Source organism: Ictalurus punctatus, chromosome 15 (assembly GCF_001660625.3).
Source record: "Ictalurus punctatus breed USDA103 chromosome 15, Coco_2.0, whole genome shotgun sequence".
In the NCBI taxonomy this organism is placed as follows: Eukaryota; Metazoa; Chordata; class Actinopteri; order Siluriformes; family Ictaluridae; genus Ictalurus; species Ictalurus punctatus.
Window position 1 is genome coordinate 5,712,502 of NC_030430.2, and position 23,999 is coordinate 5,736,500.

The window sequence follows — 23,999 nt, forward strand, 5'->3', positions numbered from 1 at the left end:
TTCATTAATGTCTCATTTCTGTGATGTGTTTTTTTTTTATATTAACCCGAAAGGATATTTCCTCCAGATGCTTTGATCCATTAATAGATCCTGACATGTTTATTTTTGCCGCTCACAGCTAGATCGGAGCCTTGTTAAATCGCGTATTTCCTTCACTGACTCATGTGTCTCTGATTTGCATGCCTCAAGCCTTTTTTTTTTTTTTTTTTTTTTTTTCCCCCTGCTGGTCCTAAAAGACCACACATGGTCCTTAATCGTCGGGTAATCAATAAGCTAATTTGTGTGCAACGTCCAAAGATTTGGAAAGCAACGAATAGCGCACACAGTAGCAGCACGGCATCAGGGCTCCAGAGCCGAAGCGTGCAGGACGACTCATTTTTCTCTCCCCGCTCAGGATGGAGGGCCCCTCATACCACTTTCAACCGCAAAGCAGCTTTTTTTTTCTTTTCTCGCTGTTTTTTTCATTCCTTTCCCCCCCCCTCTACTTTTTTGTCCGGCTGCCAGCTACACGGCGGCCCTTTTCATTTCCAGCCAGCACCGAAGAACAAGGTCCAAAGTTCAGAGTCGTTGTGTGTAGATCTAGGGCATTTGGAATCGCTCCCCCTCTCCGCTTCTCACAGGTAGTCTGGATGTTTTCTCCCCCCAATGATTCCCCCCCGAATGATTCCCCCCCCCTCCTCCCCACCTTCCCAGGCTTTTCTGGACTTACTGTTATTTGGGTTGTGGAGCTGCTCCGAGATGGTATGCTACCACGAGGGCTACAGACACGATTCAATTTATGAGGAAAACACAATTTTAGAGTCATGCTACAAGTGAAATTGTGCCCAGAGCGCTACTCAAAGCTGCCTGCTTTTCAAATAATGCATATTTCATTTCACTGTAAAATTATAAAGCCGAGCAGTCGAGGGTCGAGGGTCTGGCTCGGGGGAAACCAGCTTGATACTGCTGGGAATTTTCTTTCTGGATAGAGTTTCAGTGTATTTATGCTTATAGAGATACTTTCTGAAAGTGTATTTGTAACAAGTATCGAAAATATTACTCTGATTATACGCTTTATACCTTTATGTTGTCATTTCACAGTTACTCACGGCGTCGCTGCTGACCTTTCCAATATCCGATACGCCTGTTGATGATTATCTGATCGAGTTCCTTAATGCTGCGACTCGTAAAAAAAAATTCTAAGCGTAAATCATACACCGAACATTTCTGTTTCTCGACTGCATGAACACTGTGTAAAATAAATAAATAAATAAATCAATTTTAACAACTCGGCTAGACGAAAAATAGCAGTCGCTTTCTGGCACAGCGCCTTTCCTCTGGCGTTTTTCAACGCGCGCGGAGTTTCTTGTGCTTTTTTGCAGAAAACTAATATGCAATCGTATGGAATTGTCTTTCGCAGCGATGTTTGACGTCGTGACGACGTCAATCGACGTGCGAATCTGCTTTATTTATGAAAAAAAAAAAGAATGGCGAGCCCCGTCGAATGTCGCGAAGCTCCCTTTGCTTTTCGCGTTTCATTTCTGCGATCGCACAGCGTGAGAGATTTTAGATGAAACCGTTCTCAAAGAAGGAAAAGAAGAGCCACCGTCCTGTGTGTTTCTGTGACCACGCAGACCGTGATATTTTCCAACTAGACGATCGTAACGTGAAGACTTTGCACGAAATCGAAACTTTTCGATTGATGACCGATGCCTTCGATTCATTGATTCATCAAGAACGTAGGTCATTTATTATTATTTTGAAAGATTTATTCGTATGGTATCCACTTTCATTCCAGACCGCTGACTCTCTGGCTCGCTGCACTGCAATTATATAATGACCGAATTAATAAATACATGGTTTCCAAAATAGTTTGAAAAGCAGGCCGCTCTGCATATTAAGAGCACCTCATTAAAACGGCGAGTCCCGTCCCATGGTCGTCTCGTACCACAAAATAACCTTGGTGCGTTCCGAGCACAACCATTAAAGTGTAACTGGACACGGCGATGGATTAGCCTAGCTATTCATTTCGGTAATCTCGGTCTCAACATGAAGACGTCTTGACCTCGGATATGGGAATGATCGCCTTAACAGAAGGATGTTCTGCGGCGTGCGACGTGGAAGGGAAGACAACACGGCGCGTGTTTACCGACTCTATTGCGCTTCATTTGCTCGTTCTGGCTTCATTCCCGTTCACGATCGCGTTACAGCAGCTGCTGACTGACACGCTAGTGCTGTCTTGACACAACATGGCGCTCTAATAAAAGTCTTGGAGTGTGTGGCTCTTTTTTTTTCTTCTTCTTCTTCTTCTTTTTTTTTTTTTTTACTACACAAGCGGCCGGTTTGTTACCTGCTTTGCATTCCAAATGTTCTAGTGTAAACATAATCCTGCTTCTTATCTCTGTGGGATTATGTGTAAACAAAACACAACCTGTGACCTGGAACACAGTAAAATGGATTACGTTTCTACGTGTGAACTGTAGTCCCGGCTACAAGGCAAATCACGGCTTTATATTAATGCGCTTATTGTTTCCATGGTAATTCACAGGGACGTGTATGTTGGACGCTGCATGTAAAAAACAAACATAGTCATCGATATAGAGACGTTTTCTGTAAAGAGATGTTTGTGACGTTTTCGGAAGGAGTCTCCAGTGTCAGTGCTTTGTAAGAGTGTACCAGGGCTTGCTACCGTGACATGTTGTTGTTTTTTTTCTGCTTTATTAACTTCAAAAGAGAGAGAGGGAAAAAAAGAGAGGCAGCATACATGTGTGTGAAAACTACTTCCTTTATAAAGTGGTTATGGAAACTACAAAGGAAGTGGGTATGGTTAATAATCCTTTATCATTTTTATGAGTGTGTGTTGCCACAGCCTTTGTTTTGTTGACTTTGTGCTTGTGCCAGGAAGTGAATTTATCATTTTAAATCAGCTTAATAAGTTGGCGGACATGCCGAGGCTTTGAGTCTGAATTCTCTTTAAGTCTTCAAACACAAAACTCTCTTATTAACATTAGGTACACACTCTTCTGTCATTAAACAAAGGCACAGTCTCAGCCACATGCTATTTAATATGTAAAGCGTGCCTGAGCTGCGGTCACGTGATCAGCACGGATAAACCGCTTCACTTTTATCTTTACCGATATCAATTTTCAGATATACTTTTAAAGATTAGATTCATTTAACTGTACATATTTGTTAATGAATGGAAATATATTACTTCAGGTGAAGGGTTTTTTTTTTTTTTCTTTACCAGTTTACTTAAGCACTCCAAGTCATTTTTAGATAAGCTACTTATAAAATTTGAGTACTGGGAATCTGTCAAATTTGTAACATAAATGTAATTACATTAACCACTCAGATTTATACCATTTAAATAATGCACAGAATTCAACCTTTACAAATTGCATGAACCTCTCAAACGTATCAGCCGGATAAACAACTCAAACTTAGCATATTTTTATAAGCAAGACAAACCTCTGAATTTGATCTTGACCAGTTAGATTAAAATATACCATGTGACTTTTGTTAGTTTGGTAATAACTTGATTTTACTTTATTTTGCTCAATCACTCAATTTTATATTTATAAGCTAGATAAACAATTCAAGTGTATATACGCAAGTTACATAAACAACTCAAATTTATATTTACAAGTTAGATAAACAACTCAAATTTATATTTACAAATTAGATAAACAACTCAAATTTATATTTACAAGTTAGATAAACAACTCAAATTTATATTTACAATTAGATAAACAACTCAAGTATATATTTACAAGTTAGATAAACAACTCAAATTTATATTTACAAGTTAGATAAACAACTCAAATTTATATTTACAAGTTAGATAAACAACTCAAATTTATATTTACAAATTAGATAAACAACTCAAATTTATATTTACAAGTTAGATAAACAACTCAAATTTATATTTACAATTAGATAAACAACTCAAGTATATATTTACAAGTTAGATAAACAACTCAAATTTATATTTACAAGTTACATAAAAAACTCAAATTTATATTTACAAGTTACATAAACAACTCAAATTTATATTTACAAGTTAGATAAACAACTCAAATTTATATTTACAAGTTAGATAAACAACTCAAATTTATATTTACAAGTTAGATAAACAACTCAAATTTATATTTACAAGTTACATAAAAAACTCAAATTTATATTTACAAGTTAGATAAACAACTCAAATTTATATTTACAAGTTAGATAAACAACTGGAATTTATATTTACTGTTCAAGTTACAAGAACAATTCAAGTATATATTTACAAGTTACATAAACAACTCAAATTCACGTTTACAAATTAGATAGACAACTAAAATGTATATTTACAAGTTACATAACTCAAATTCATATTTACTGTTCAAGTTACATGAACAATTCAAGTGTATATTTACAAGTTAAATAAACAACTCAAATTCATATCTACAAGTTACATAAACAACTCAAATTTATATTTATAAGATACAAAACTCAAATTTATATTTACAAGTTAGATAAACAACTGGAATTTATATTTACAAGTTACATAACTCAAATTCATATCTACAAGTTAGATGAACAACAAAGTTATATTTACAAGGTAATCAACTCAAATATAATATTTACAAGTTAGATAAACCGCTTAACTTTATATTTACAGGTTAAACAACTCATTTATGCTTACAAGTTATATAAACAGCTTATATTTATACTTACAAGTTAGATAAACAACTCAGATTTATATTTCAAATTTAGACAAGCATTTCAGAATTTATATTTACGAGTCAAATAAAGCGATCAAATTTATATGTACACGTTTATATACATACAACTCATATTTACCTTTACAAGCCGGATCAACTACTCAAATTCAAGCTGGATAAACTACTCCAATTCATTACCATATTAGATAAACAACTTGTATTTATATTTACCATCTAAATACTGAACTCAAGTCAATCTTTAAGGATTATATAAACCTTGATCTGTACCCGTTGTTTCTGATACTCCACTTCATAAGAAGAGCTTATAAATGCCTGAGTGTGGTTTAAGGCTACAGGAATAATATTGTTGTGAGGCTTTTAAGGCTCTTCTGTCATGTGATCAGTGGTTACTCATTCAGCAGGACTCCACTTAGTGTTATACATTTAGAGACGCAGGGGTGCTGAAAAACAGGCCAACTCCGACTGCGCTGACAGAAAATTAGTCCGCCTGCAGTGATGTTGGGAGCGGTGGTGTATGTTGGCCCGTAGCCGCAGGCCCGCTCCGGTATTCCAGCTCATTCCAGAGCTGCATACCATCGGTTATGTAACAGTCATGTGATTTGACGACTTTGAAAAGAGGGAAGTCTCCGGGCCTCATGAGATTCCTGCCAAAACCACTGTTTTGCTTCTCAAATTTCTGCCAGTATATCTGATTATTGAACTATGTAAACAAAGTTCACAAATCCACCTTGCGTACAAATTCGTGTAGTAACATTTGCTAGATTTAACTGTTGGAGCACGTAGCCGTGGAGTCCAAAAGCTTGTTGGAGTCTGTCGGATGATGTAGTGAGCAAAGAGGAGAGCAGATAAAACATCACCGCTTGTTGAGATATCAAATAAATGAATACAATTTGTGTAATATTTTTAAAAAAAAACAAAAAAAATTCAATGAATATGGATTGGAGTACATTTTTATATAGTTTAATTTACGCAAAATAACCAAGCATTACTGACTTGCACAGCTGGAATTTGCAGATGTTTTTTTCTTTCCAATTGGGCAAAACAAATGTTAGGATTTTAAAGGATTTTCTGCATGTTTTGCATAAAGGAAGCGATTTGGCTAATAATCATTTAAAAAAAAAAAAAAAATCTTTTATCTTCTATGATGTTTAGTTTGATATTAAGCTTTTTGCGAAGAATTTGGCTCTTGAATTGAATTTGTCATTTTGTACTTGCTTCAAAACTTTTTTTTCCCCTATAACTGCAAGCACAAATGATTTTGTCACTCATCTGTCAGTAAACAAAAGCACAGTCTGGTCTTTACCAGCCGAATGTGCATGAATGTGAATGTGTGTGTGTGTATAAATGTGCAAAATGCATGAGTGTGTACCAGCATCGCTGTGTGAGCTGTTCTAACCCTCGCAGTGTGGAAAACAGGCTGATGGCTTCCAGGAAGCTGTGGCCGCTTCGGCACGGCCCCCTTCCATTACTGCAGCTGCTGCCGTCGCTCTCGGCGTCACTCTTCGTGGAAATCATGCCTTTAACGACTGAGGCTTACACTCGCATTCCAGATCTCCCTATTTACTCTGTTACGCGCTCTGTGTCTGAGATGATTACTCGCATTAATTATTCCTTGTTGTTGTGGTTGTTTTTCTGACCACGCATACATACACAACCTGGACACCGTGAACACCGGTGATGGATGATGGATGCGTATTCATGCACACAAGGTGCACACAGGGTGTCCATGGTATTGCATATTAAAGGTGCACATTTCTGTTTAGCACTTGCTTGTACACATGCATGTGTGCATAACGTGCAGCTAATGCCTCGGGGGAACGAGGAGCTGGGTTTGAGTTTAAGTTATACGGGTAGAGTCAACAATATGTCCACTAACAATAAGGTCAAAGAGCAGAGAATGTATTAAGAGTAGTGTAGAATAGAGAGTATAGCGTAGCATGGGATAGAATAGAGAAGAATAAGGCAAAACACACGAATGTAAACAAATAGATTGATTTTGACATGTATTTTATATTCTTTGGCCTTTCTTTGTGTTTTGAAGTTTTAGCACATAAAAAAAACACACACACACACACAAACTGAGCGCTTATTGTTTTAACACTGAGGTGACTAGTAGCATTGTTACCACTTAAATGTGTGCAGAACTAGAATAGAATAGAGCAGAAATAGCAGAACTGAAATTGCAGACGTATATAGAATAAAGGCCAAGCAGAGCAATAGAACGCGGTCGAATAGAAGACGTGTAGAATACGAGCTCGAGATGGAATACAGTGGAAAAATAGAACAGAAGCCGTGAGTGGAACAGAATAGAGGATGTATATAGAAATGTGTTGAATCGAATATAGTTTAGCTGATTGAATAGAATCGATGCATGGAATTGAATCAAATGGATTGGAGTAAAAGTAGAATAGAATAGGTGCATAGAATTCAATAGAACGGATTAGAAGATATACACCTAGAATGGGATCATATAGTGTAGAATAGAAGCCATACGTAGAATAGAATAAGAGACAGGACTAGAATATATTGTAATAGAAGGCATAAATAGAATAGAAATAGGAGGTGTTTGAAGAACAGAATAGAATTCATTAAAGAAGATACACAGAATAGAATAGATGCATAGAATTGAATAGAATGGTCCAGAAGATATTCACGTACAATAGAATGGAAGCCAAAAGTAAAATTGAGTAAGAGACAGAACTAGAATATATTGTAATAGAAGACAGAAATCGAATAGAATACAAAGAGGTCAGCAGAACAGAACAGAATGCACAAGAAGACAATGCATGGAATATTATGAAATATATGATATGAATTGAATCGAGAGGAATGAAATAGAAAACGCATAGAATAGAAGACAATCGGCACATATAATTGTATTCAATAGAAAGGATTAGGATAGAAGACAGGTGTAGATAAGAAAAGAAGAAAGAGAAGAATAGATTCTATTTATAGAACGGAAGAGAATGGAAGAGAAGGATATGAACATAGAATTATATGGAATAAAATAAGTAGATGTACATGGAATAGAATGGATTCAGCGACATACCTATAGACTATAATAGAATTGAAAAGAGTAAGAGGTGGAAGTCGTGAGTAGAGCAGAATGAACTACACGGCAATTACAACACAAGGTTAGAATAGAACTGGGTAGAATATGAGACGTTAGTAGAATCTAGTGCAATAGAATAGAATTGCGTAAATAGAAAGTACCAAGGCTGCTGATGTGGAGCGGACAGGAGTAGCACGAATGGCAGGTATAGAAAAGAGTGGAAATTAGAGTCGAGTTGAATAGAGTAGAAGCGGTGGGTGCTGTTATATAAGACTGTAGCCTTGATTAGCAGGTGAACTTTCGATGACCCGTTGTACAGTAATACCACCATTCTGCCTCTCGTTTCTTCTTTCTCCCCTTTCCTCCTCCCATTCCTCCTGGGGTTTCCGACTGTACACGACCCTTTCCTCCTCCTCTTCCTCCTGGGGTTTCCGACTGTACACGACCCTTTCCTCCTCCCATTCCTCCTGGGGTTTCCGACTGTACACGACCCTTTCCTCCTCCTCTTCCTCCTGGGGTTTCCGACTGTACACGACCCTTTCCTCTTCCTCCTGGGGTTTCCGACTGTACACGACCCTTTCCTCCTCCCCTTCCTCCTGTGGTTTTCCGACTGTACACGACCCTTTCCTCCTCCCCTTCCTCCTGTGGTTTTCCAACTGTACACGACCCTTTCCTCCTCCCCTTCCTCCTGGGGTTTCCGACTGTACACGACCCTTTCCTCCTCCCATTCCTCCTGGGGTTTCCGACTGTACACGACCCTTTCCTCCTCCCATTCCTCCTGGGGTTTCCGACTGTACACGACCCTTTCCTCTTCCTCTTCCTCCTGGGGTTTCCGACTGTACACGACCCTTTCCTCTTCCTCTTCCTCCTGGGGTTTCCGACTGTACACGACCCTTTCCTCTTCCTCTTCCTCCTGGGGTTTCCGACTGTACACGACCCTTTTCCTCTTCCTCTTCCTCCTGGGGTTTCCGACTGTACACGACCCTTTCCTCTTCCTCTTCCTCCTGGGGTTTCCGACTGTACACGACCCTTTCCTCTTCCTCTTCCTCCTGGGGTTTCCGACTGTACACGACCCTTTCCTCTTCCTCTTCCTCCTGGGGTTTCCGACTGTACACGACCCTTTTCCTCTTCCTCTTCCTCCTGGGGTTTCCGACTGTACACGACCCTTTCCTCTTCCTCTTCCTCCTGGGGTTTCCGACTGTACACGACCCTTTCCTCTTCCTCTTCCTCCTGGGGTTTCCGACTGTACACGACCCTTTCCTCTTCCTCTTCCTCCTGGGGTTTCCGACTGTACACGACCCTTTTCCTCTTCCTCTTCCTCCTGGGGTTTCCGACTGTACACGACCCTTTCCTCTTCCTCTTCCTCCTGGGGTTTCCGACTGTACACGACCCTTTCCTCTTCCTCCTGGGGTTTCCGACTGTACACGACCCTTTCCTCCTCCCCTTCCTCCTGGGGTTTCCGACTGTACACGACCCTTTCCTCTTCCCATTCCTCCTGGGGTTTCCGACTGTACACGACCCTTTCCTCCTCCCCTTCCTCCTGTGGTTTTCCGACTGTACACGACCCTTTCCTCCCTGTGTCTTTTTTGAACTCCGATTTGAAAGTGATTACGAATTTCGCCCCTTCTTTGGAAAAGATAAGAAAGCAGCATAAAAGACAAAATTATGCAACAATAGATTTTTGTTGTTGCTGTTGTAAATCGAGTTAACGATTTCTGAATACATTCTGATTGATCATTTTAACCTGATGTGAGCTTTATTCATCTAAAGCAGCGTATAGCGTTTGAATCTCCCCTTTGGTTTAGTTTTGATCATTATTTTTTTTATTATCCGTGTGCTCTTGCAAGCTCGGAGATTAGTTTCTTATTCCTGCGTGTTTCTGCCCTAAAGAGAGTGATATGATAACCAGTGCTTTACCTGTTATAACCTGTCAGTGCGAAGGAGAATTCAATACAGCAATTATTCTGGTTTTAGTAAAAAAAAAAAAAAAGTAAAAAATAGAAATACATTTTTTTTTAAATAGCAGCGGCAGACTGTTTGGTGATGAACATGTTGCAACAATTCAGTAGTGTTTTATTTATTACTTCAAGAGCACGTCATACTTTTTTTTTATATATATAATTATAGTTATCCAAAACAGGTTCATTCCTGTAATCATTTACATTATAGTGCCTGTAAATATTTACTCTCTCATCAGCCTGTCTCGTGTTTTTTTCTTTGTTTTGTTGATGAGAAACCAGAAAGCAGAAACTCCAGAGACGGGCTGTGACGAAGCCCTGATACTGGAGACTCCTTCCATGATCGATAAACGTCTCCTCACAGAAACGTTCACCATATAAACGATTAGACGCAATTAACAGCGCGTTGGGTTTTTTTTTTCTTTCCTTTGTTTGTTTTTTTCCAATCGCTTGCAATTTTCTCACTAATTTGGTCTCGGCCAATTCCCAGCCATTATCCGTCTCGCCCCTATCATACGGATAGTTAACACGTGCTTCCTTCTAGACTCTGCAGCTTTTCAAACTGCTGCTCCTGCTGCATCACAAGGCAGCGGATGAGAGTGCTTTCCGCCCTCTTCCGCACACCTGAACTCAAAGACTCCAACGATTGGCTAGTGAGCCACTGTGATCGACAGGGAAAACAGACAGTACGCTGTTTAATATTAGTCGTATATATTATTCCGCGTGTTCCAGATAACAATTACACAACAGACCAAGTGCGGTGATGTAAAAAAATGTAACAGTTCTCACCAATCGGAATTGAGAATTCAGCAGGGGTGAATCGTTCTCTCGTTCTAATATCTTTTTCGTCTTCTTTTTTTTTTTCTCTCCCTTTCTCTCAGTAATGGAGGCCATGGCTGTGAGCACATCTGCACAGTGTACGGACGAGATTGACCGCAACGCTCCGCGAATCTGCGGCGTTTGCGGAGACAAGGCCACTGGATTCCACTTCAACGCCATGACCTGCGAAGGCTGCAAGGGCTTTTTCAGGTGAAGCCAAGCTGCGTGTTTTGTCGTCCAGTGCCATTTTCTGGCATGGTAGCCATGTGGGGCATTATAACATGGGGGATTATGGTTTATCATTCACTTTGAAGTTCACACTTATAAAGAGGAGAACGTTAAAGTATGTTTTTTGATATTTTTTACTTGCCCCATCTAGATAATAACCTTGTGATTTATTGTGATTATTCATTTGTTATTGTTATTATTACCTGTTAGCTGGTAATTAATTCTATAGAACATATCTCACCACCGTGCACTTCTCTGTACGTGTGGTCTACAACACGGTTCAGAACAGGGTTTCTGCGCTGACAGTGTGCCAGATTTTGATGCATGAGAAGATAAGAGCGTCTCTGGTTTCGTAGCGGATACGGTACCAGCGCTCACATAATGCACACCGGATGATACACCGAGCTGTTTTGTATAGCGGTCTGAGATCCGAGCACAACTTCTCAAAAAAGGACAAAAATATTGTGTTGATCTTTTTGATTTGTATCCAGCTGCCAGGCATATTCATATCAGATTTCTCACTGAGATTAAATTAACTGATGATAAACTATGAAGTACATGAAGAAAATAAATAAAGTTTTGCTTTAGGAAATCTGCTTTATTTATGTTTTTTTTTTTTGTTTTGTTTTGTTTTGTTTTTTTAAAGAAATCCATATGGGATTCCAGCACCGTGTCTAGACCAGTGGTTCTCAAAGTATGCTCCAGATGTTTGTGAAGCATGACATAAGCCTTCCCAGAAGAGTGGAGGTTAATATAACAGCAAAAGGGCAATGCTGGCGAACGGTTAAGGCTCTGGATAGCAGAAGGTCGGGGGTTCAAGCCTCAGCACCGCCAAGCTGCCTTGATCAAGGCCCGTAACCCTATGCTGCAGGGTCGCCGTATAATTTCTGACCCTGCACTCTGACCCCAGCTTCCTAACATGCTGAGGTATGTGAAAATTGAGGGCAGTGGTGGCTCAACAGTTAAGGCTCTGGGTTACTGATCAGGGGTTAAGACTGATCGGGGTTAAAGCTCTGGGTTACTGATCAGAAGGTCGGGGGTTCAAGCCCCAGCACTGCCAAGCTGACACTGTTGGGCCCTTGAGCAAGGCCCTTAACCCTGTCTGCTCCAGGGGTGCTGTATCACTGTATCATTGCTGTCCCTACGCTCTGACCCCAACTTCCTAACATGCTGTGATATGCGAAGAAAGAGTGCGAGAAGAGTGCTGTAATGTACACATGACTAATAAAAGCTTCTTCTTCTAAATGTGGAATGGGATGTTCAACAAGCGTGATGGTCAGGTGTCCACAAACATTTGGCCATATAGTGTATGCCCTGGCCCTAGACTACGCTTCCAATATCACATGATGACTGGGATCTATCAGAATCTGATCTTCACAACACGTGTTTGTGGAAGTGTATCGTGGCACAAACAAAGGAGATTTCTGAGGACCTCAGAAAAAGAGTCGTCGATGCTCATCAGGCTGGAAAAGGTCACAAAACCGTCTCTAAAGAGTTTGGACTCCACCAAATCCACAATCAGACAGACTGTGTACAAATGGAGGAAATTCAAGACCATTGTTACCCTCTCCAGGTACGGTCGAGCAAGATGTATAATAGCCCACGAGGTCACAAAGGAACCCAGGGTAACTTCTATGCAACTTTTCCACTGCACAGTACGACTCGACTCGGCTCACTTTACTTTTCCGAGCTTGCTCTTCCACTGCAGTCTAGAGCCGCCTCAACATGGGCGCCATCTTCCGCTCGCCTTCACTCAGGAATAACGCTGCATTATCAAAGCCCTGTACAAATACACAGTCACGCCGTATTCCAAACCCGATTAAGGATGTAAAATAACAGCGTTCGAGAACCCGCTCAGCGCTCGATACGACTACGTTAGATTCAGCCTCGACAGGAGCGACTTCCATAAACGCCTGTTTGGAAAATCGGTCACGAGATGTAAAAATCTAAGGCAGAAACCTTTTGTTGCAATTTGATCTGTAATGAGATTGTTGAGATATTACACAATCGCTGCGGGGAAAGAAATGCGAAGCGCCGAATACTAATTTGTGTATTTATTTGTTAGATCATATTCAGCGTGAAGCTCAGAGCTGGTTTTTTTGGGGGGGGTTTTTTTTTGTTCATTGTGGTTTGATTTTCTTTCCCACCATATAAAATATTTTTCTTCAGGAAATCACAGAAGCACAGGTTTTGGTCCAAACTGTTTGCCCATCTGTCATTTACATCCATTTAGTCCTTTAAGTGTTGAAGTGTTGAGGTGAGTGTAAACTACACGCGTTAAACACCGATTTAATCTGTCTTTTCCTCTGAGTTTGCACCTTGGAGTGTGTGTGTGAGTGTGTGTGTGTGTGTTTTGCTCTGCGTAGTCAGCCTGTGTGTATGAATAGGAACAGTGTGCCAGGAGACGCGGCGTGTGTTTTCCTAAGTTCTTTGAGAGTGTGTTCAGCGTGACCACGCATGAAATAAATGTTTCTGTTCATTACTATTAAAAGGACAAGAGGGAGGGCTCAAAGTGGTTGTGGCTCTGTGTGTGTGTGTGTGTGTGTGTGTGTGTGTGTGTATGTGTGTATGTGTTTTGTGGTGTGGCTGGCTGTATGTGTGTTTTAGGATGGGTGTAGCTGAGTGGCTAGGCCATGTGAGCAATATTTCAGGCCTTTTTAAATAATCCTCGTGTGCAGCACGTCACTGCGGCTCTTGGCCTTGAGCGGTGCCGAGCCCAGACGGTTTACAGAGTGAAGAGTGTGTTTGATCCGTGCCCTTTTCGGACACTTCTCCATTATGACTTTTTAGAAGAGTTACAGCGTTAATAAATCATTTGCACTTTGCGCGGATGGTAAAAATACGCAGCACTGGGTTAATGCCTTACACAGGATTTATAGATTTTTTTTTTTTTTTTATGATTTATTTACATCTTTTTTTTTTCCACGTACTCAACTTATTTAATTATAGAATTCATAATCATAGTCTTCACAATTGTACATCGATGGAACGTTATTCTGAAATTTGTTCCACAAATTATAGACGCGCTTTTTCACAGATTGACGAACCTCCTTTTTGCCCGCCTTCTGAAAGACTCCGCCTCTCTATGATTCTCTTTTTATACCCAATCACATTACTGACCTGTTCCCAATTAACCTGCAGCTGTTTCTTTTTACTAACGCTTACTTTTCCAGCCTTTTGTTGCCCCGTCCCAACTTTTTTGTGACGTGTTACGGCCGTCGAACTCAAAATGACCTCGTTTTCCCCCTTAAAACGGTACATTTCCTCAATTTAAACAGTTGACATGTTTTCTATGTTCTATTGTGAATAACGTAATAATGCGTTTGAGATTTGCAAATCATTGCGTTCTGTTTTTATTTACGTTTTACGCAGCGTCCCAGCTTTTTTTGGAATTGGGGTTGTACTGCATAAAAGAATTGCATATAGTTACAGGAAAAAAAGTGTTGTTTTTTTTCCATTGGAAGTGCATCATTTGATTTACGGTGTATATAATGTGTTTATAATGATCGAATCTGTTCGTCGTAATGTGCTGATATTGGTAGAGTTGACTGTATAAGCTGGTAATGTTTCTTCACTGCTTTATGCTTTGTGTATGTATCTGCTCTGTTCAGGCGCAGTATGAAGCGGAAGGCCAGTTTCACTTGTCCCTTTAACGGCAGCTGCACCATCACCAAAGACAACCGCAGACACTGCCAAGCCTGTCGCCTGAAGCGCTGCGTCGACATCGGCATGATGAAGGAGTGTGAGTGTTGTTTTCTACACGTACAATGGAGAGGAGACGCTTTTAATACGTCTGTTTGGATAACCCTACGCAGAATTTTAGTGGTTGAAAGTAACTCCTTCAAGTGTTGGTATGCTTATAGGCCAGCACATCTCAGAGAGCAGGACTGAGATTTATATCACCCTTGACTTTAAAGATATAAACATTTGTGTGGGAAATGAAACCAAATTTTTAAAGTCTACTTTTCATATGAGCCATTAACCTGTACTGTGGAGTGTACGGTGACTTCACAAGTAAATTCGATGCCGAACACGTGTAAAAAGAGTTCAGTTTTTACTCCGGTTGAAAAGAGTTAATCGGCGAAAATCATCTCAAACATAAGGGATAACACTCAGATTATTGCTCCTATTGTTCGCTCATTAAAAAAAATTTTTAAAAAACCTCCCCATTTTCCAGTTCAACTCAGTATCATATTAACGAGAAGTCCAGCGAAGAAACCGCGCAGCCGTCGGTGCGAATAGTTGGACGCGGAGTACCAGAACGCGGTGCGTTTGTAGAAGCTGATGTGTTTGAGCACAGTGTGTACAGATGAAGAAGTGAAGGAGCTGGACAGACTGAAGGACTAAAGCGCTGCCGCATCACTCTCGTTAGACAGGGACGTGGATGTGAATGAAGATCGCGTGCTCATTAGTGAAGAAAATGATATGAAGCTCGTTCGAGGTGGAAAGTTTCGTTGAAGATTTAAGTGGCTGTGGTTCGTTAGGAATGAATGATTCATGTCATTTGCACTTCGATTTCTGGGAAGAAGGGAAGTACTTTGGAAATTGTGATCAGATGTCTACTTTGTATGTTCATGTTTGGGGGGGTCGGGGGACAAAATGGAGGAGTGACTGTTCTTCAGGCGAGTGAGAATGTCGTTGCAGGTCGGGGAAGAAAAATCCGTCCACAACTACAGTACACAGAGAGAGAGAGAGAGAGAGAGAGAGAGAGAGAGAGAGAGAGAAAAGGAGCGAGAGACATTATGGTAGGATTGCTGTGCGTAATCCCTTCATTACAAAGACACGAAACACATAAGCACAGGTCTACAGAGATGAAATGAGTCATGCTTTCATTATAATCTCTAGTTCTTCTAACTCCTCACTTTTATCCAATGATGATGCATCTCTCTCCTGGTGGGCGTGGTCATTTCCAGAATGACCCCGCCCACATCCACAGTGTGCATGGGCTCACTGAATGGTGTAGAAAGGAGGAGGAGGAGGAGGGAAATGATCTATGATGTATGTATGACACTTCACACTTACTAGATCTCAAACCAGTTGAAAACCATTGCGGTGGTTTTAAAGTTTGAAGTTTTGGAGTCCAAAATCATCATCATCATCATCAAAACACCAGCTGAAAGAATACCGTTTGGACGAACGGTGCTCATCGCTCCGATACAGCTCCAGAGACGTGTAGGATCCTGTGCCAGTGTGACCACACACACACACCACCTTACTTCAAAATCGTTTACCTTTCATTTCTCACCTGGCTGTACATGTATGTTAAAGGTGCTGTGATGTTCCTTATGCGATGATCTCGTAAAATCTCATCGACTATTTTGATACGGTTGATTTGCACAAGAGTTAATGATTAATCAGTGGATTAAATCATGAGCTGCTGGCAAAGGTCAAATACAAGTCAGAGGATCCTGCCTTTACACACAAACACGCACACGAGAATCCTTTACGCCTTTTCAGTGCCGCTTCGGGTCAGATGGAGCTTCTGTTTAAATATAGTGTCTAAAGTAGACAGCACTGTTACGGACCTCAAATAAAACCGTGTCATAAAAATAGAAAGAGAGAAAGAGAGAGAGAGAGAGACACTGAGAGAGTTGGAGGAAAAAAATGTCCAACAACGCCCTTTTTTTCCCTCCAGCATAGTTACACAATACGGCGCCCCAGATTTTCCCCGGCCGGCAGGAGGAGAGCAGCATGGCAGCGTAGCTCACACACAGTCCCGCGGGCCAAATCGAGCCTAAACCCCGCCTCTCACCGATCCAGCTCCGATCCGCTCAGCACACAAAAGGGCCTCTTTGTTTCACAATGGCAGCCGTTCTGGGACAGAGGGTCAAAGGTCAAATCTGTGGAAGTGCAGAAGAGTGTGCAGCTGGAGGTGTAGAAGAGGAAGTGTCGTTGTGACTTCTCCAGCTGTAGTCAGGCTTTTTTGTAGAAAGGCTGCTTTCAGACTTTAGGCTCAGTTTCGCCAAATATTTGTGATTGAATTCATCTTAATGTCTTGCAGCATAATCACCTAATAGTGATTCATATAATGATTCAACCCACGTGTACACACCTAAATTGAAATGAACTGCCTGCAGCCAGTCAGAATTATAGCAGTAACAGGAACTAACTTGTTTCAATGTCGTTTCATAACAATAAGTGTAAGGATAAACGGATTAAAAGAATAAAGTGGTGTTCTTTAATTACTATTCCAAAAAAAACAAAACACGTGGTGTAAGGGAATAAAACACTTCCAGTGGTTTGTAGATACTCCGTTATAAAGATAAACAATCTCCGTGCTAATCTTTATGGTAGGAATAAAGGTATAAATTCTGCACGTGTGTTTTTGTGTTATAACAATATGCCAGCTCCCAAAAATAAATAAATAACTAAATTGTGCATGTGCATAAGGGTAAACAGTGTACTGAGGTTTGGTTACATATAAACATTTCAGTTGGAGCCTGCAATTGGAAGGAATTCATTTGGATTGGTGAAAATTGTTGCGTGTAAACTGCCGGGTTGAGAAACATGTCCGGCAACCCGAAATATCCATCTAACAGCGGTGCTGTGGTCAGAAACTGAAACTGATGAAGGGCTTTAGAGTGTCCATGGAAAAAAAGATGAGCTACAGTCTCTAACTGTACACCTAAAAACATGGAGCGACAAGGTAGGAGCGTGGAGTAAAGTGGCGGTAAGGATACGCGGTGTTTAAAAATGGCAGCAGTGATAACTGGCATTTAAATATATAGAGAACTTGGAATTTTAAGGTTCTATTTGAAGTTTTTGGCTCACTGGTTTTCTTCTATGAGCTCAATATCCATCCGTCCATCCATTAAGAAGTTCATAACTAAAACATAAGGCTGAAAAGTTAAAAGTCAGTCTGGTTTTGACTTTACTGAGGGACGAATTTTGTATGGTGCGAGATTTTAAAATGGTCAGAACCATCAAAGGTTGCTGCGTCGCCGCAGACCGGTCAGGGCACCCGTGCTGACCCCTGTCCACAGCCGAAAGCACTTACAATGGGCACGTGAGCATCAGAACTGGACCGTGGAGCAATGGAAGAAGGTGGCCTGGTCTGATGAATCACGTTTTCTTTTACATCATGTGGTGTGTGTGTGTCGCTTACCTACCTGGGGAAGAGATGGCACCAGGATGCACTTTGGGAAGAATGCAAGTGGGCGGAGGAAATGTGATGCTCTGGGCATTCATGTGGATGTTTGGCACATACCACCTACCTAAACATTGTTGCAGAACAAAGTACGTTCAGAGCGGTCTTGGCGGCACAAGGGGAGGGGGACCTAGACAAGATTTGGCAGGTGGTTTTAATGTTATGTCTGACTGGTGTACATCACAACGCTGTTGAATTCTTGATTCTGATTTGTCAGTAAGAGTTCACCGATTGTTAGCAGTAACGTGGCTTCATCACACCAACCCAACTTTGATTATTTTCCTCTCACAGCACTCCACCGAGTGATCTATTTCATACTTCAATTAATAATGATCTAAATAGATATTTAATCAGTTTCCATGTGTTTTGGACTGCATGCTTAACTGTAGTCTCAAAAATTCTTCATGATCATTCAGGAGATTTACAGCTTCAGCTGTCCGGATACCGAAAGCAGAGCTCTTAGCACATTATTCTCACATTTCCCCCGTAACGATGAGTAATGATCGTTCTGCTCCGGCATTAGCATTTCACGAGCATTGCATGTTTGTTTACCTGTGGTTTCAGATAGGTTTTCCTTTTGTTTTTTACTGACCACACACTGTTAGCACTTGTTTGCCAGATTGGTTCAGACTGTCATGTCGTGCTCAGCCAAAACAAACTCACCCGAGATAACCCCGAAGCGGCCTGCACCGCTTGTTCTCTCCTAATAACAGCACACGTATTAGCGAGTGGATGCAGGAAGTCTGTACATACTGATCCAACCGTTAATACACAACACATTGAGTTGGTTAGGATGAATCACAGAATGGGTTTGTATCTGTGACATGTTTATGACCAATGCAATGCGGGTTTTATGTTTAGAAAACAGTTTGGTTTTTTTTACACCGAAATCATGTTTCATTTTTTTTTTTTTGGAATCCATTTTTTTCTGAACTAGTGTTCGGGGTTTTGAAGTTGCATGATCATTGGCATGTGAACATAAACCGCAGTTGAATGGAAAATAATAGCCTCCATGTGTTTAGACTTGACATCAGACCCATGTCGGGATATATGTGAGAGAAAAAAAATCCTTTTTTTTTTTTACGGCTTCTTTCAACAGAGATTTGAAAAAAAAAATAATAAAGCTCCTTATGCACTTAGAGACATCATTAGGTAATGCCACAAAGCTATCAGCTCCCCAGTGTGCTGCCTTATACTTACATTTTTCATTTCAAATCTACAGTTTAATTGTGTTTGTGTGGGTTTATTTTATTTTATTTTATTGCAAAATTCCAGTGAAATAAAAATCAAATAATTTTCTGCTTTTCCAATCACAAAAAAAATTCATAAATGTACAGTAGCTTATCATAAATTTGTTAGAAATTTTACCTCGTAAAATAAAAATTCACGTTTAATCTGACCGTTATTATTGATCATTGGTAATTAATAATGTAAACCCATTTTGCCGTTCCGATGTTATACGAAGCAAAAAAAAACCAAAAAAAAACACCACTTTTTAGTCTGGAACTAAAATGACAAAAACTAGAACTAAATCAACATCAACAATAAAATATGTCTGTAAAAAACTATTACTGTCCCCTTTTTTTTTTTTTTTTTTTTTGCTGTAGACTGAAGACATTTGGGTTTGACAAGCTAGTACACAGCACATTTTGTATCAGACCACCCAATTTGTCAACTGACCGGTGTTTCTGGTTAACAAGGTGTGTCCTGTTAGATTGATTATTCATCTACTCTTGGTTCAGCCCTCCGTTTCACCTGTGTAGACCTGTGTTTGTTCTTAAAAAGGATAAACCAACATGAAGACCAGAGAGCTGTCTGTGGGAGAAAAGCAAGCCATTTTGAAGCTAAGAAAAGAGGGAAAATCAAGAAGCATTGCACACTGGGCGTAGCCAGTTCAGCAATTTGGAATGTCCTGAAAAAGAAAGAAACCACTGATGTATAGTTTAGTTATGGAGGGGACTGTATAAGCCCAAGAAACCGCACAAAAAACCTAAGTAAAACTAATGAAACACTTCAGGACACAATTTTAAAGGTTGTTTTTTTTTTTTAAATTCATCTTATACCTCAGCAAATTGCATTATAATTACAATTCTTATCTATTAAAAGCAGTTAAAGAAACAGTCATTCCCTCACCAGCCTCTCTTGAACTTGTTACTATAGCAACAATTAACAGTTTAGAGCGAGCGCATTAATCTAGACGTGTAGTCAGCACTTGGCTCTGACCAATCAGAGTCGAGAATTCAACAGCGCTGTGGTATAACACTCATGGTCAGGAAGGTCCTACCATTATAAGTTATTTACAGGCTGAAAATCCTGCAGTTTATCTTCACAGTATGTACAGTGCAAAAGTTTGCCCCGCCACCCCCACCCCATGGGTATTTATTCTTATTATTTTTTGATTTCAATGTGTTAATGATAGCTTGACATGCTCATTTATAAATTCTGCCATTGTTGCAATGTCACTATGTCACTGCCCCCCCCTACTATGAACAGTTCTGTTATGTAAAAAAAAAAAAAAAAAAAAAAAACAGGAAGCATGAAAGGAGACTTTTAGACAAGGGTCATTATTTTGTAAAGTCACAGAACAGATAGAGAGCCGTAAAAGGATGTTATTAGTTCTGGCTCATTCATTACCAGGCCACTACTTAGAACACTCTACACTCTAGCTCTCCATACGGCGCGAGGTCATTACACCGTCACTGTGACCCAGTTGGCAGACTGCTGTAGTCTTCACATGCTGAGAAATGTCTGCTAGCTTCATACATGTCATACAGCACTGCTCTGAGATCAGCCGTTTCACAACACACTAGGGGACAGCTCGTAGATTTGATCTAGGATCAGCCTTTGGACTCAGTAGCTATGTTTTACATCCTGGTTGCGAATTGAACGTGTGCAAAAAATTGGAATATCGTATAAAACATTTGCGAATAAAGCACCGTTTCCATCCCGTGTGTCCAAGAGAACAAAATCGTCACTGACGGGTAAACTGCCGCTTCTCTCTGTCCACCATTTTTATTTTCAGAGCCAATTATCCGGTCGCGTGATTTGTTAATGCAAAGTCACATCTTTTTCTGATGTGCATCGAGGAATTTTTTCGGTAAATGTATTTCTCTCGTAGTTTGTGCACGTGTCTTTTTATCTAATAAAATAATTATCCGTCTCAGTTGAGTGCATCCGTTTTAATTTGATCTGAGATTTTATTCGCATCTCTTGTTCACATCCAGCGGTTTTGGTGTTTTGTTTTTTTTTCCTCATAAAATTTGCAGATAGAAACCTAGCTAGTGTCGGCTAAGAAGATTGTTTTATATATAAACTGTACTCTTTGAATACTGTATACAAAATAAACATTGACGGCACGTTAGTCAAGCTTGGCGCTCTAGTGGTTAAATAGGTGAATTACAACAACATTGAAATTAATTCTTTTAATCCTTGAACCCTGGTCACATTCTCTCCTGTGGAGACAAAGCCATGTTATATATATATATATATATATATATATATATATATGCTGACCAGCATTGTTTAATTAACCAGGTGATGGTGCTAGCATTTTACCATGAACTGATATTTTATACAGTAGGTCACCCAAAAAACATTCAACTGCTTGACAGCTGAGTTCTATATGAGTTTCTGTCAGTTTTTCACCTACTTTCACTTACTGCATCATTAGATGCACAGGTGTCATGTATCGTTACAAACATTTCTGTGACGATGGTTCGTCAAAAGCATTGCATTACTAGGATATCTTAAGTGATTAAAAATGGATCGATTTGATTCGTTATATAAAGTAAACACTTTAACACTCTATACAGATTGCCTTTACGTTTCCAGGAGGAGCATCGCTAATTGCATGTCAGCAATGTCTTTTCTAAATCTTGGCACTGCGATAGTTTGTTAGCACAGACAAGCATTCTTAAACCTTTTTAATCATGTTCTACATATTTCCAGGTTGTTTGTATTTGCAAAAATTGTTGCCAAAAACTCTACTATTGCACCTTTTAATTCGAAACTTAGATTAAAAAAAAAAATGAATAAAAAAAAAACACCTGGCCAATAAACTCCACGACACGTCGACTCTGTGTGTAATTTACGTTTAGGTTGCGTACAACGTCAAGTATGCAAGTTGTAAACTTCGTTTAAGCTGTAATCCGTCGTGCAGTCAGACAGAAGTCCTCCAGAGCCGAGTGTTTATGCGACTCGACTTTATTAGGTGGCGTAAACCGTTTCCCAAGCAGGATGTATTTTCTCATTTGATCTCAGGACTGATGAAATGGCTCTTGAGTACTAAAGAGGAAACCCTTTATTTCCGGTTGCCAGTCAGTTCTGAGTAATGTTTAAGAGCTTAAAGAGCTTTTGAGTGAACCTTGCTGTGGGAAGCAGTTAAGATAAGGAAGCCTGGGTTGAGCAAGAGGCTGAAGGAGCAGCACGAGACTGAAATTACTGATAAGCGGTGCAGTAATGACTCACTGTCAATAACAATCCTGTTTTTATTATTATTTATTTATTTGCTTATTCATTTTATTTGATTTCTCTACAGTCATTCTGACTGATGAGGAGGTGCAGAGGAAGAAGGAGCTGATCCTGAAGAGAAAGGAGGAGGAGGCAATGCGGGAGGCGCAGAAGCCCCGGCTGACCGAGGAGCAGAGTCAGATCATCAACACGCTGGTGGAGGCGCATCACAAGACCTACGACGACTCCTACTCCGACTTTGGGAAATTCCGAGTCAGTGTCACGCTCACTAATTCTTATACAAATTGCATAAACGTACAAGCCGGTCAGCTGAACGTTTTTTTTTGGTTGTTGTTTGTTTGTTTCCCCAATCCGAGTTAATGCTGTAACATTATGCTTTCTGACATCTTCAGGACAGAGGAGTTTACACTACATGGTTTCTTTGTAACATGACGAGCTTTACTTCAGAAGGAGGCTGCTGAGGGAGCAACTGTTTATAGCTGCTATAACATACAGTATCTTATTTGGTTATTTTGGTTGCTCCCCATTCACACCTGAGACCTTGTAACACTAACAAGTCACATGACACCAGGGAGCGAAAATGGCTAATTGGGCCCAATCTGGACATTTTCACTTAGGGGTGTACTCACTTTTGTTGCCAGCGGTTTAGACATTAATGGCTGTGTGTTGAGTTATTTTGAGGGGACAGCAAATTTACTCTGTTACACAAGCTGTACACTCACTACTTTACATTGTAGCAAAGGGTCATTTCTTCAGTGTTGTACATGAAAAGATATAATCAAATATTTACAAAAATGTGAGGGGTGTACACACTTTTGTGAGATACTGTAAGTCATACATGTAAGTCGCAACATTAAGCGTAACTAACAAGTTAGTGTTGGCAATTGCTGTGTTGTACAAGGAATTAAAAAACACTGTTGTTGTTGTTGTATGTATGTATGTATGTATATATATATACATACATACATATATATATATATATATATATACACATACATACATACGTACATATGTGTGTGTCTATATATATATTATATATATATATATATATATATATATATATATATATATATATATATATATATATATATATATATATATATATATATAAACACCACCGGTCATAAGTTTGTGGACGTTTGACTGAAATGTTTCTCATGGTCTTACAAAGCTTTTGATCTGAAGGTGTATGATTAAACGTGTGAAATCTGTGCTGGAGACAAAAATATAACCGTGCTGACATATTCATTTCTTTCATTAGAAAACTAACATTTTATTTCCAAAAAAATGTTTTTTAAACGGACGACTCGGAGCGAAATATTCCATAAAGCAGCCGATAAGAGTCCAGCGTCGGTGTGAACTCCTTTAATCCTGTTTGAAAATCATCTCAGGGGAAATTCCTCAAGAAATCGGGTGAGAAAACGCCAAGAATACATTTCTGGAAATTCTCGGCAAAAAGGGGGTCTACTTTGAAGATGCTAAAATATTCAATTATTTTGATTTATTTTGGATTTTTTTTATCACAACATAATTCCCATAGTTCCATTTGTGTTAGTTTAGATGACTTTATTATTATTAACATTATTATATTATGCATTATTATAAAATGCGGGGGAAAA

General features: G+C 39.8%; 1 protein-coding gene across 1 annotated transcript in view; it reads left to right on the forward strand.

The window, feature by feature from the left end:
- Window positions 1-23,999, forward strand: part of vdra (vitamin D receptor a) — a 66,027-nt gene that overhangs the window by 31,452 nt on the left and 10,576 nt on the right. The window contains exons 2-4 of the mRNA XM_017488146.3: window positions 10,598-10,745; window positions 14,375-14,505; window positions 22,448-22,632. Of these exons, the coding sequence (XP_017343635.1) occupies window positions 10,598-10,745; window positions 14,375-14,505; window positions 22,448-22,632 (464 nt within the window). The remainder of the gene's footprint in view (window positions 1-10,597; window positions 10,746-14,374; window positions 14,506-22,447; window positions 22,633-23,999) is intronic.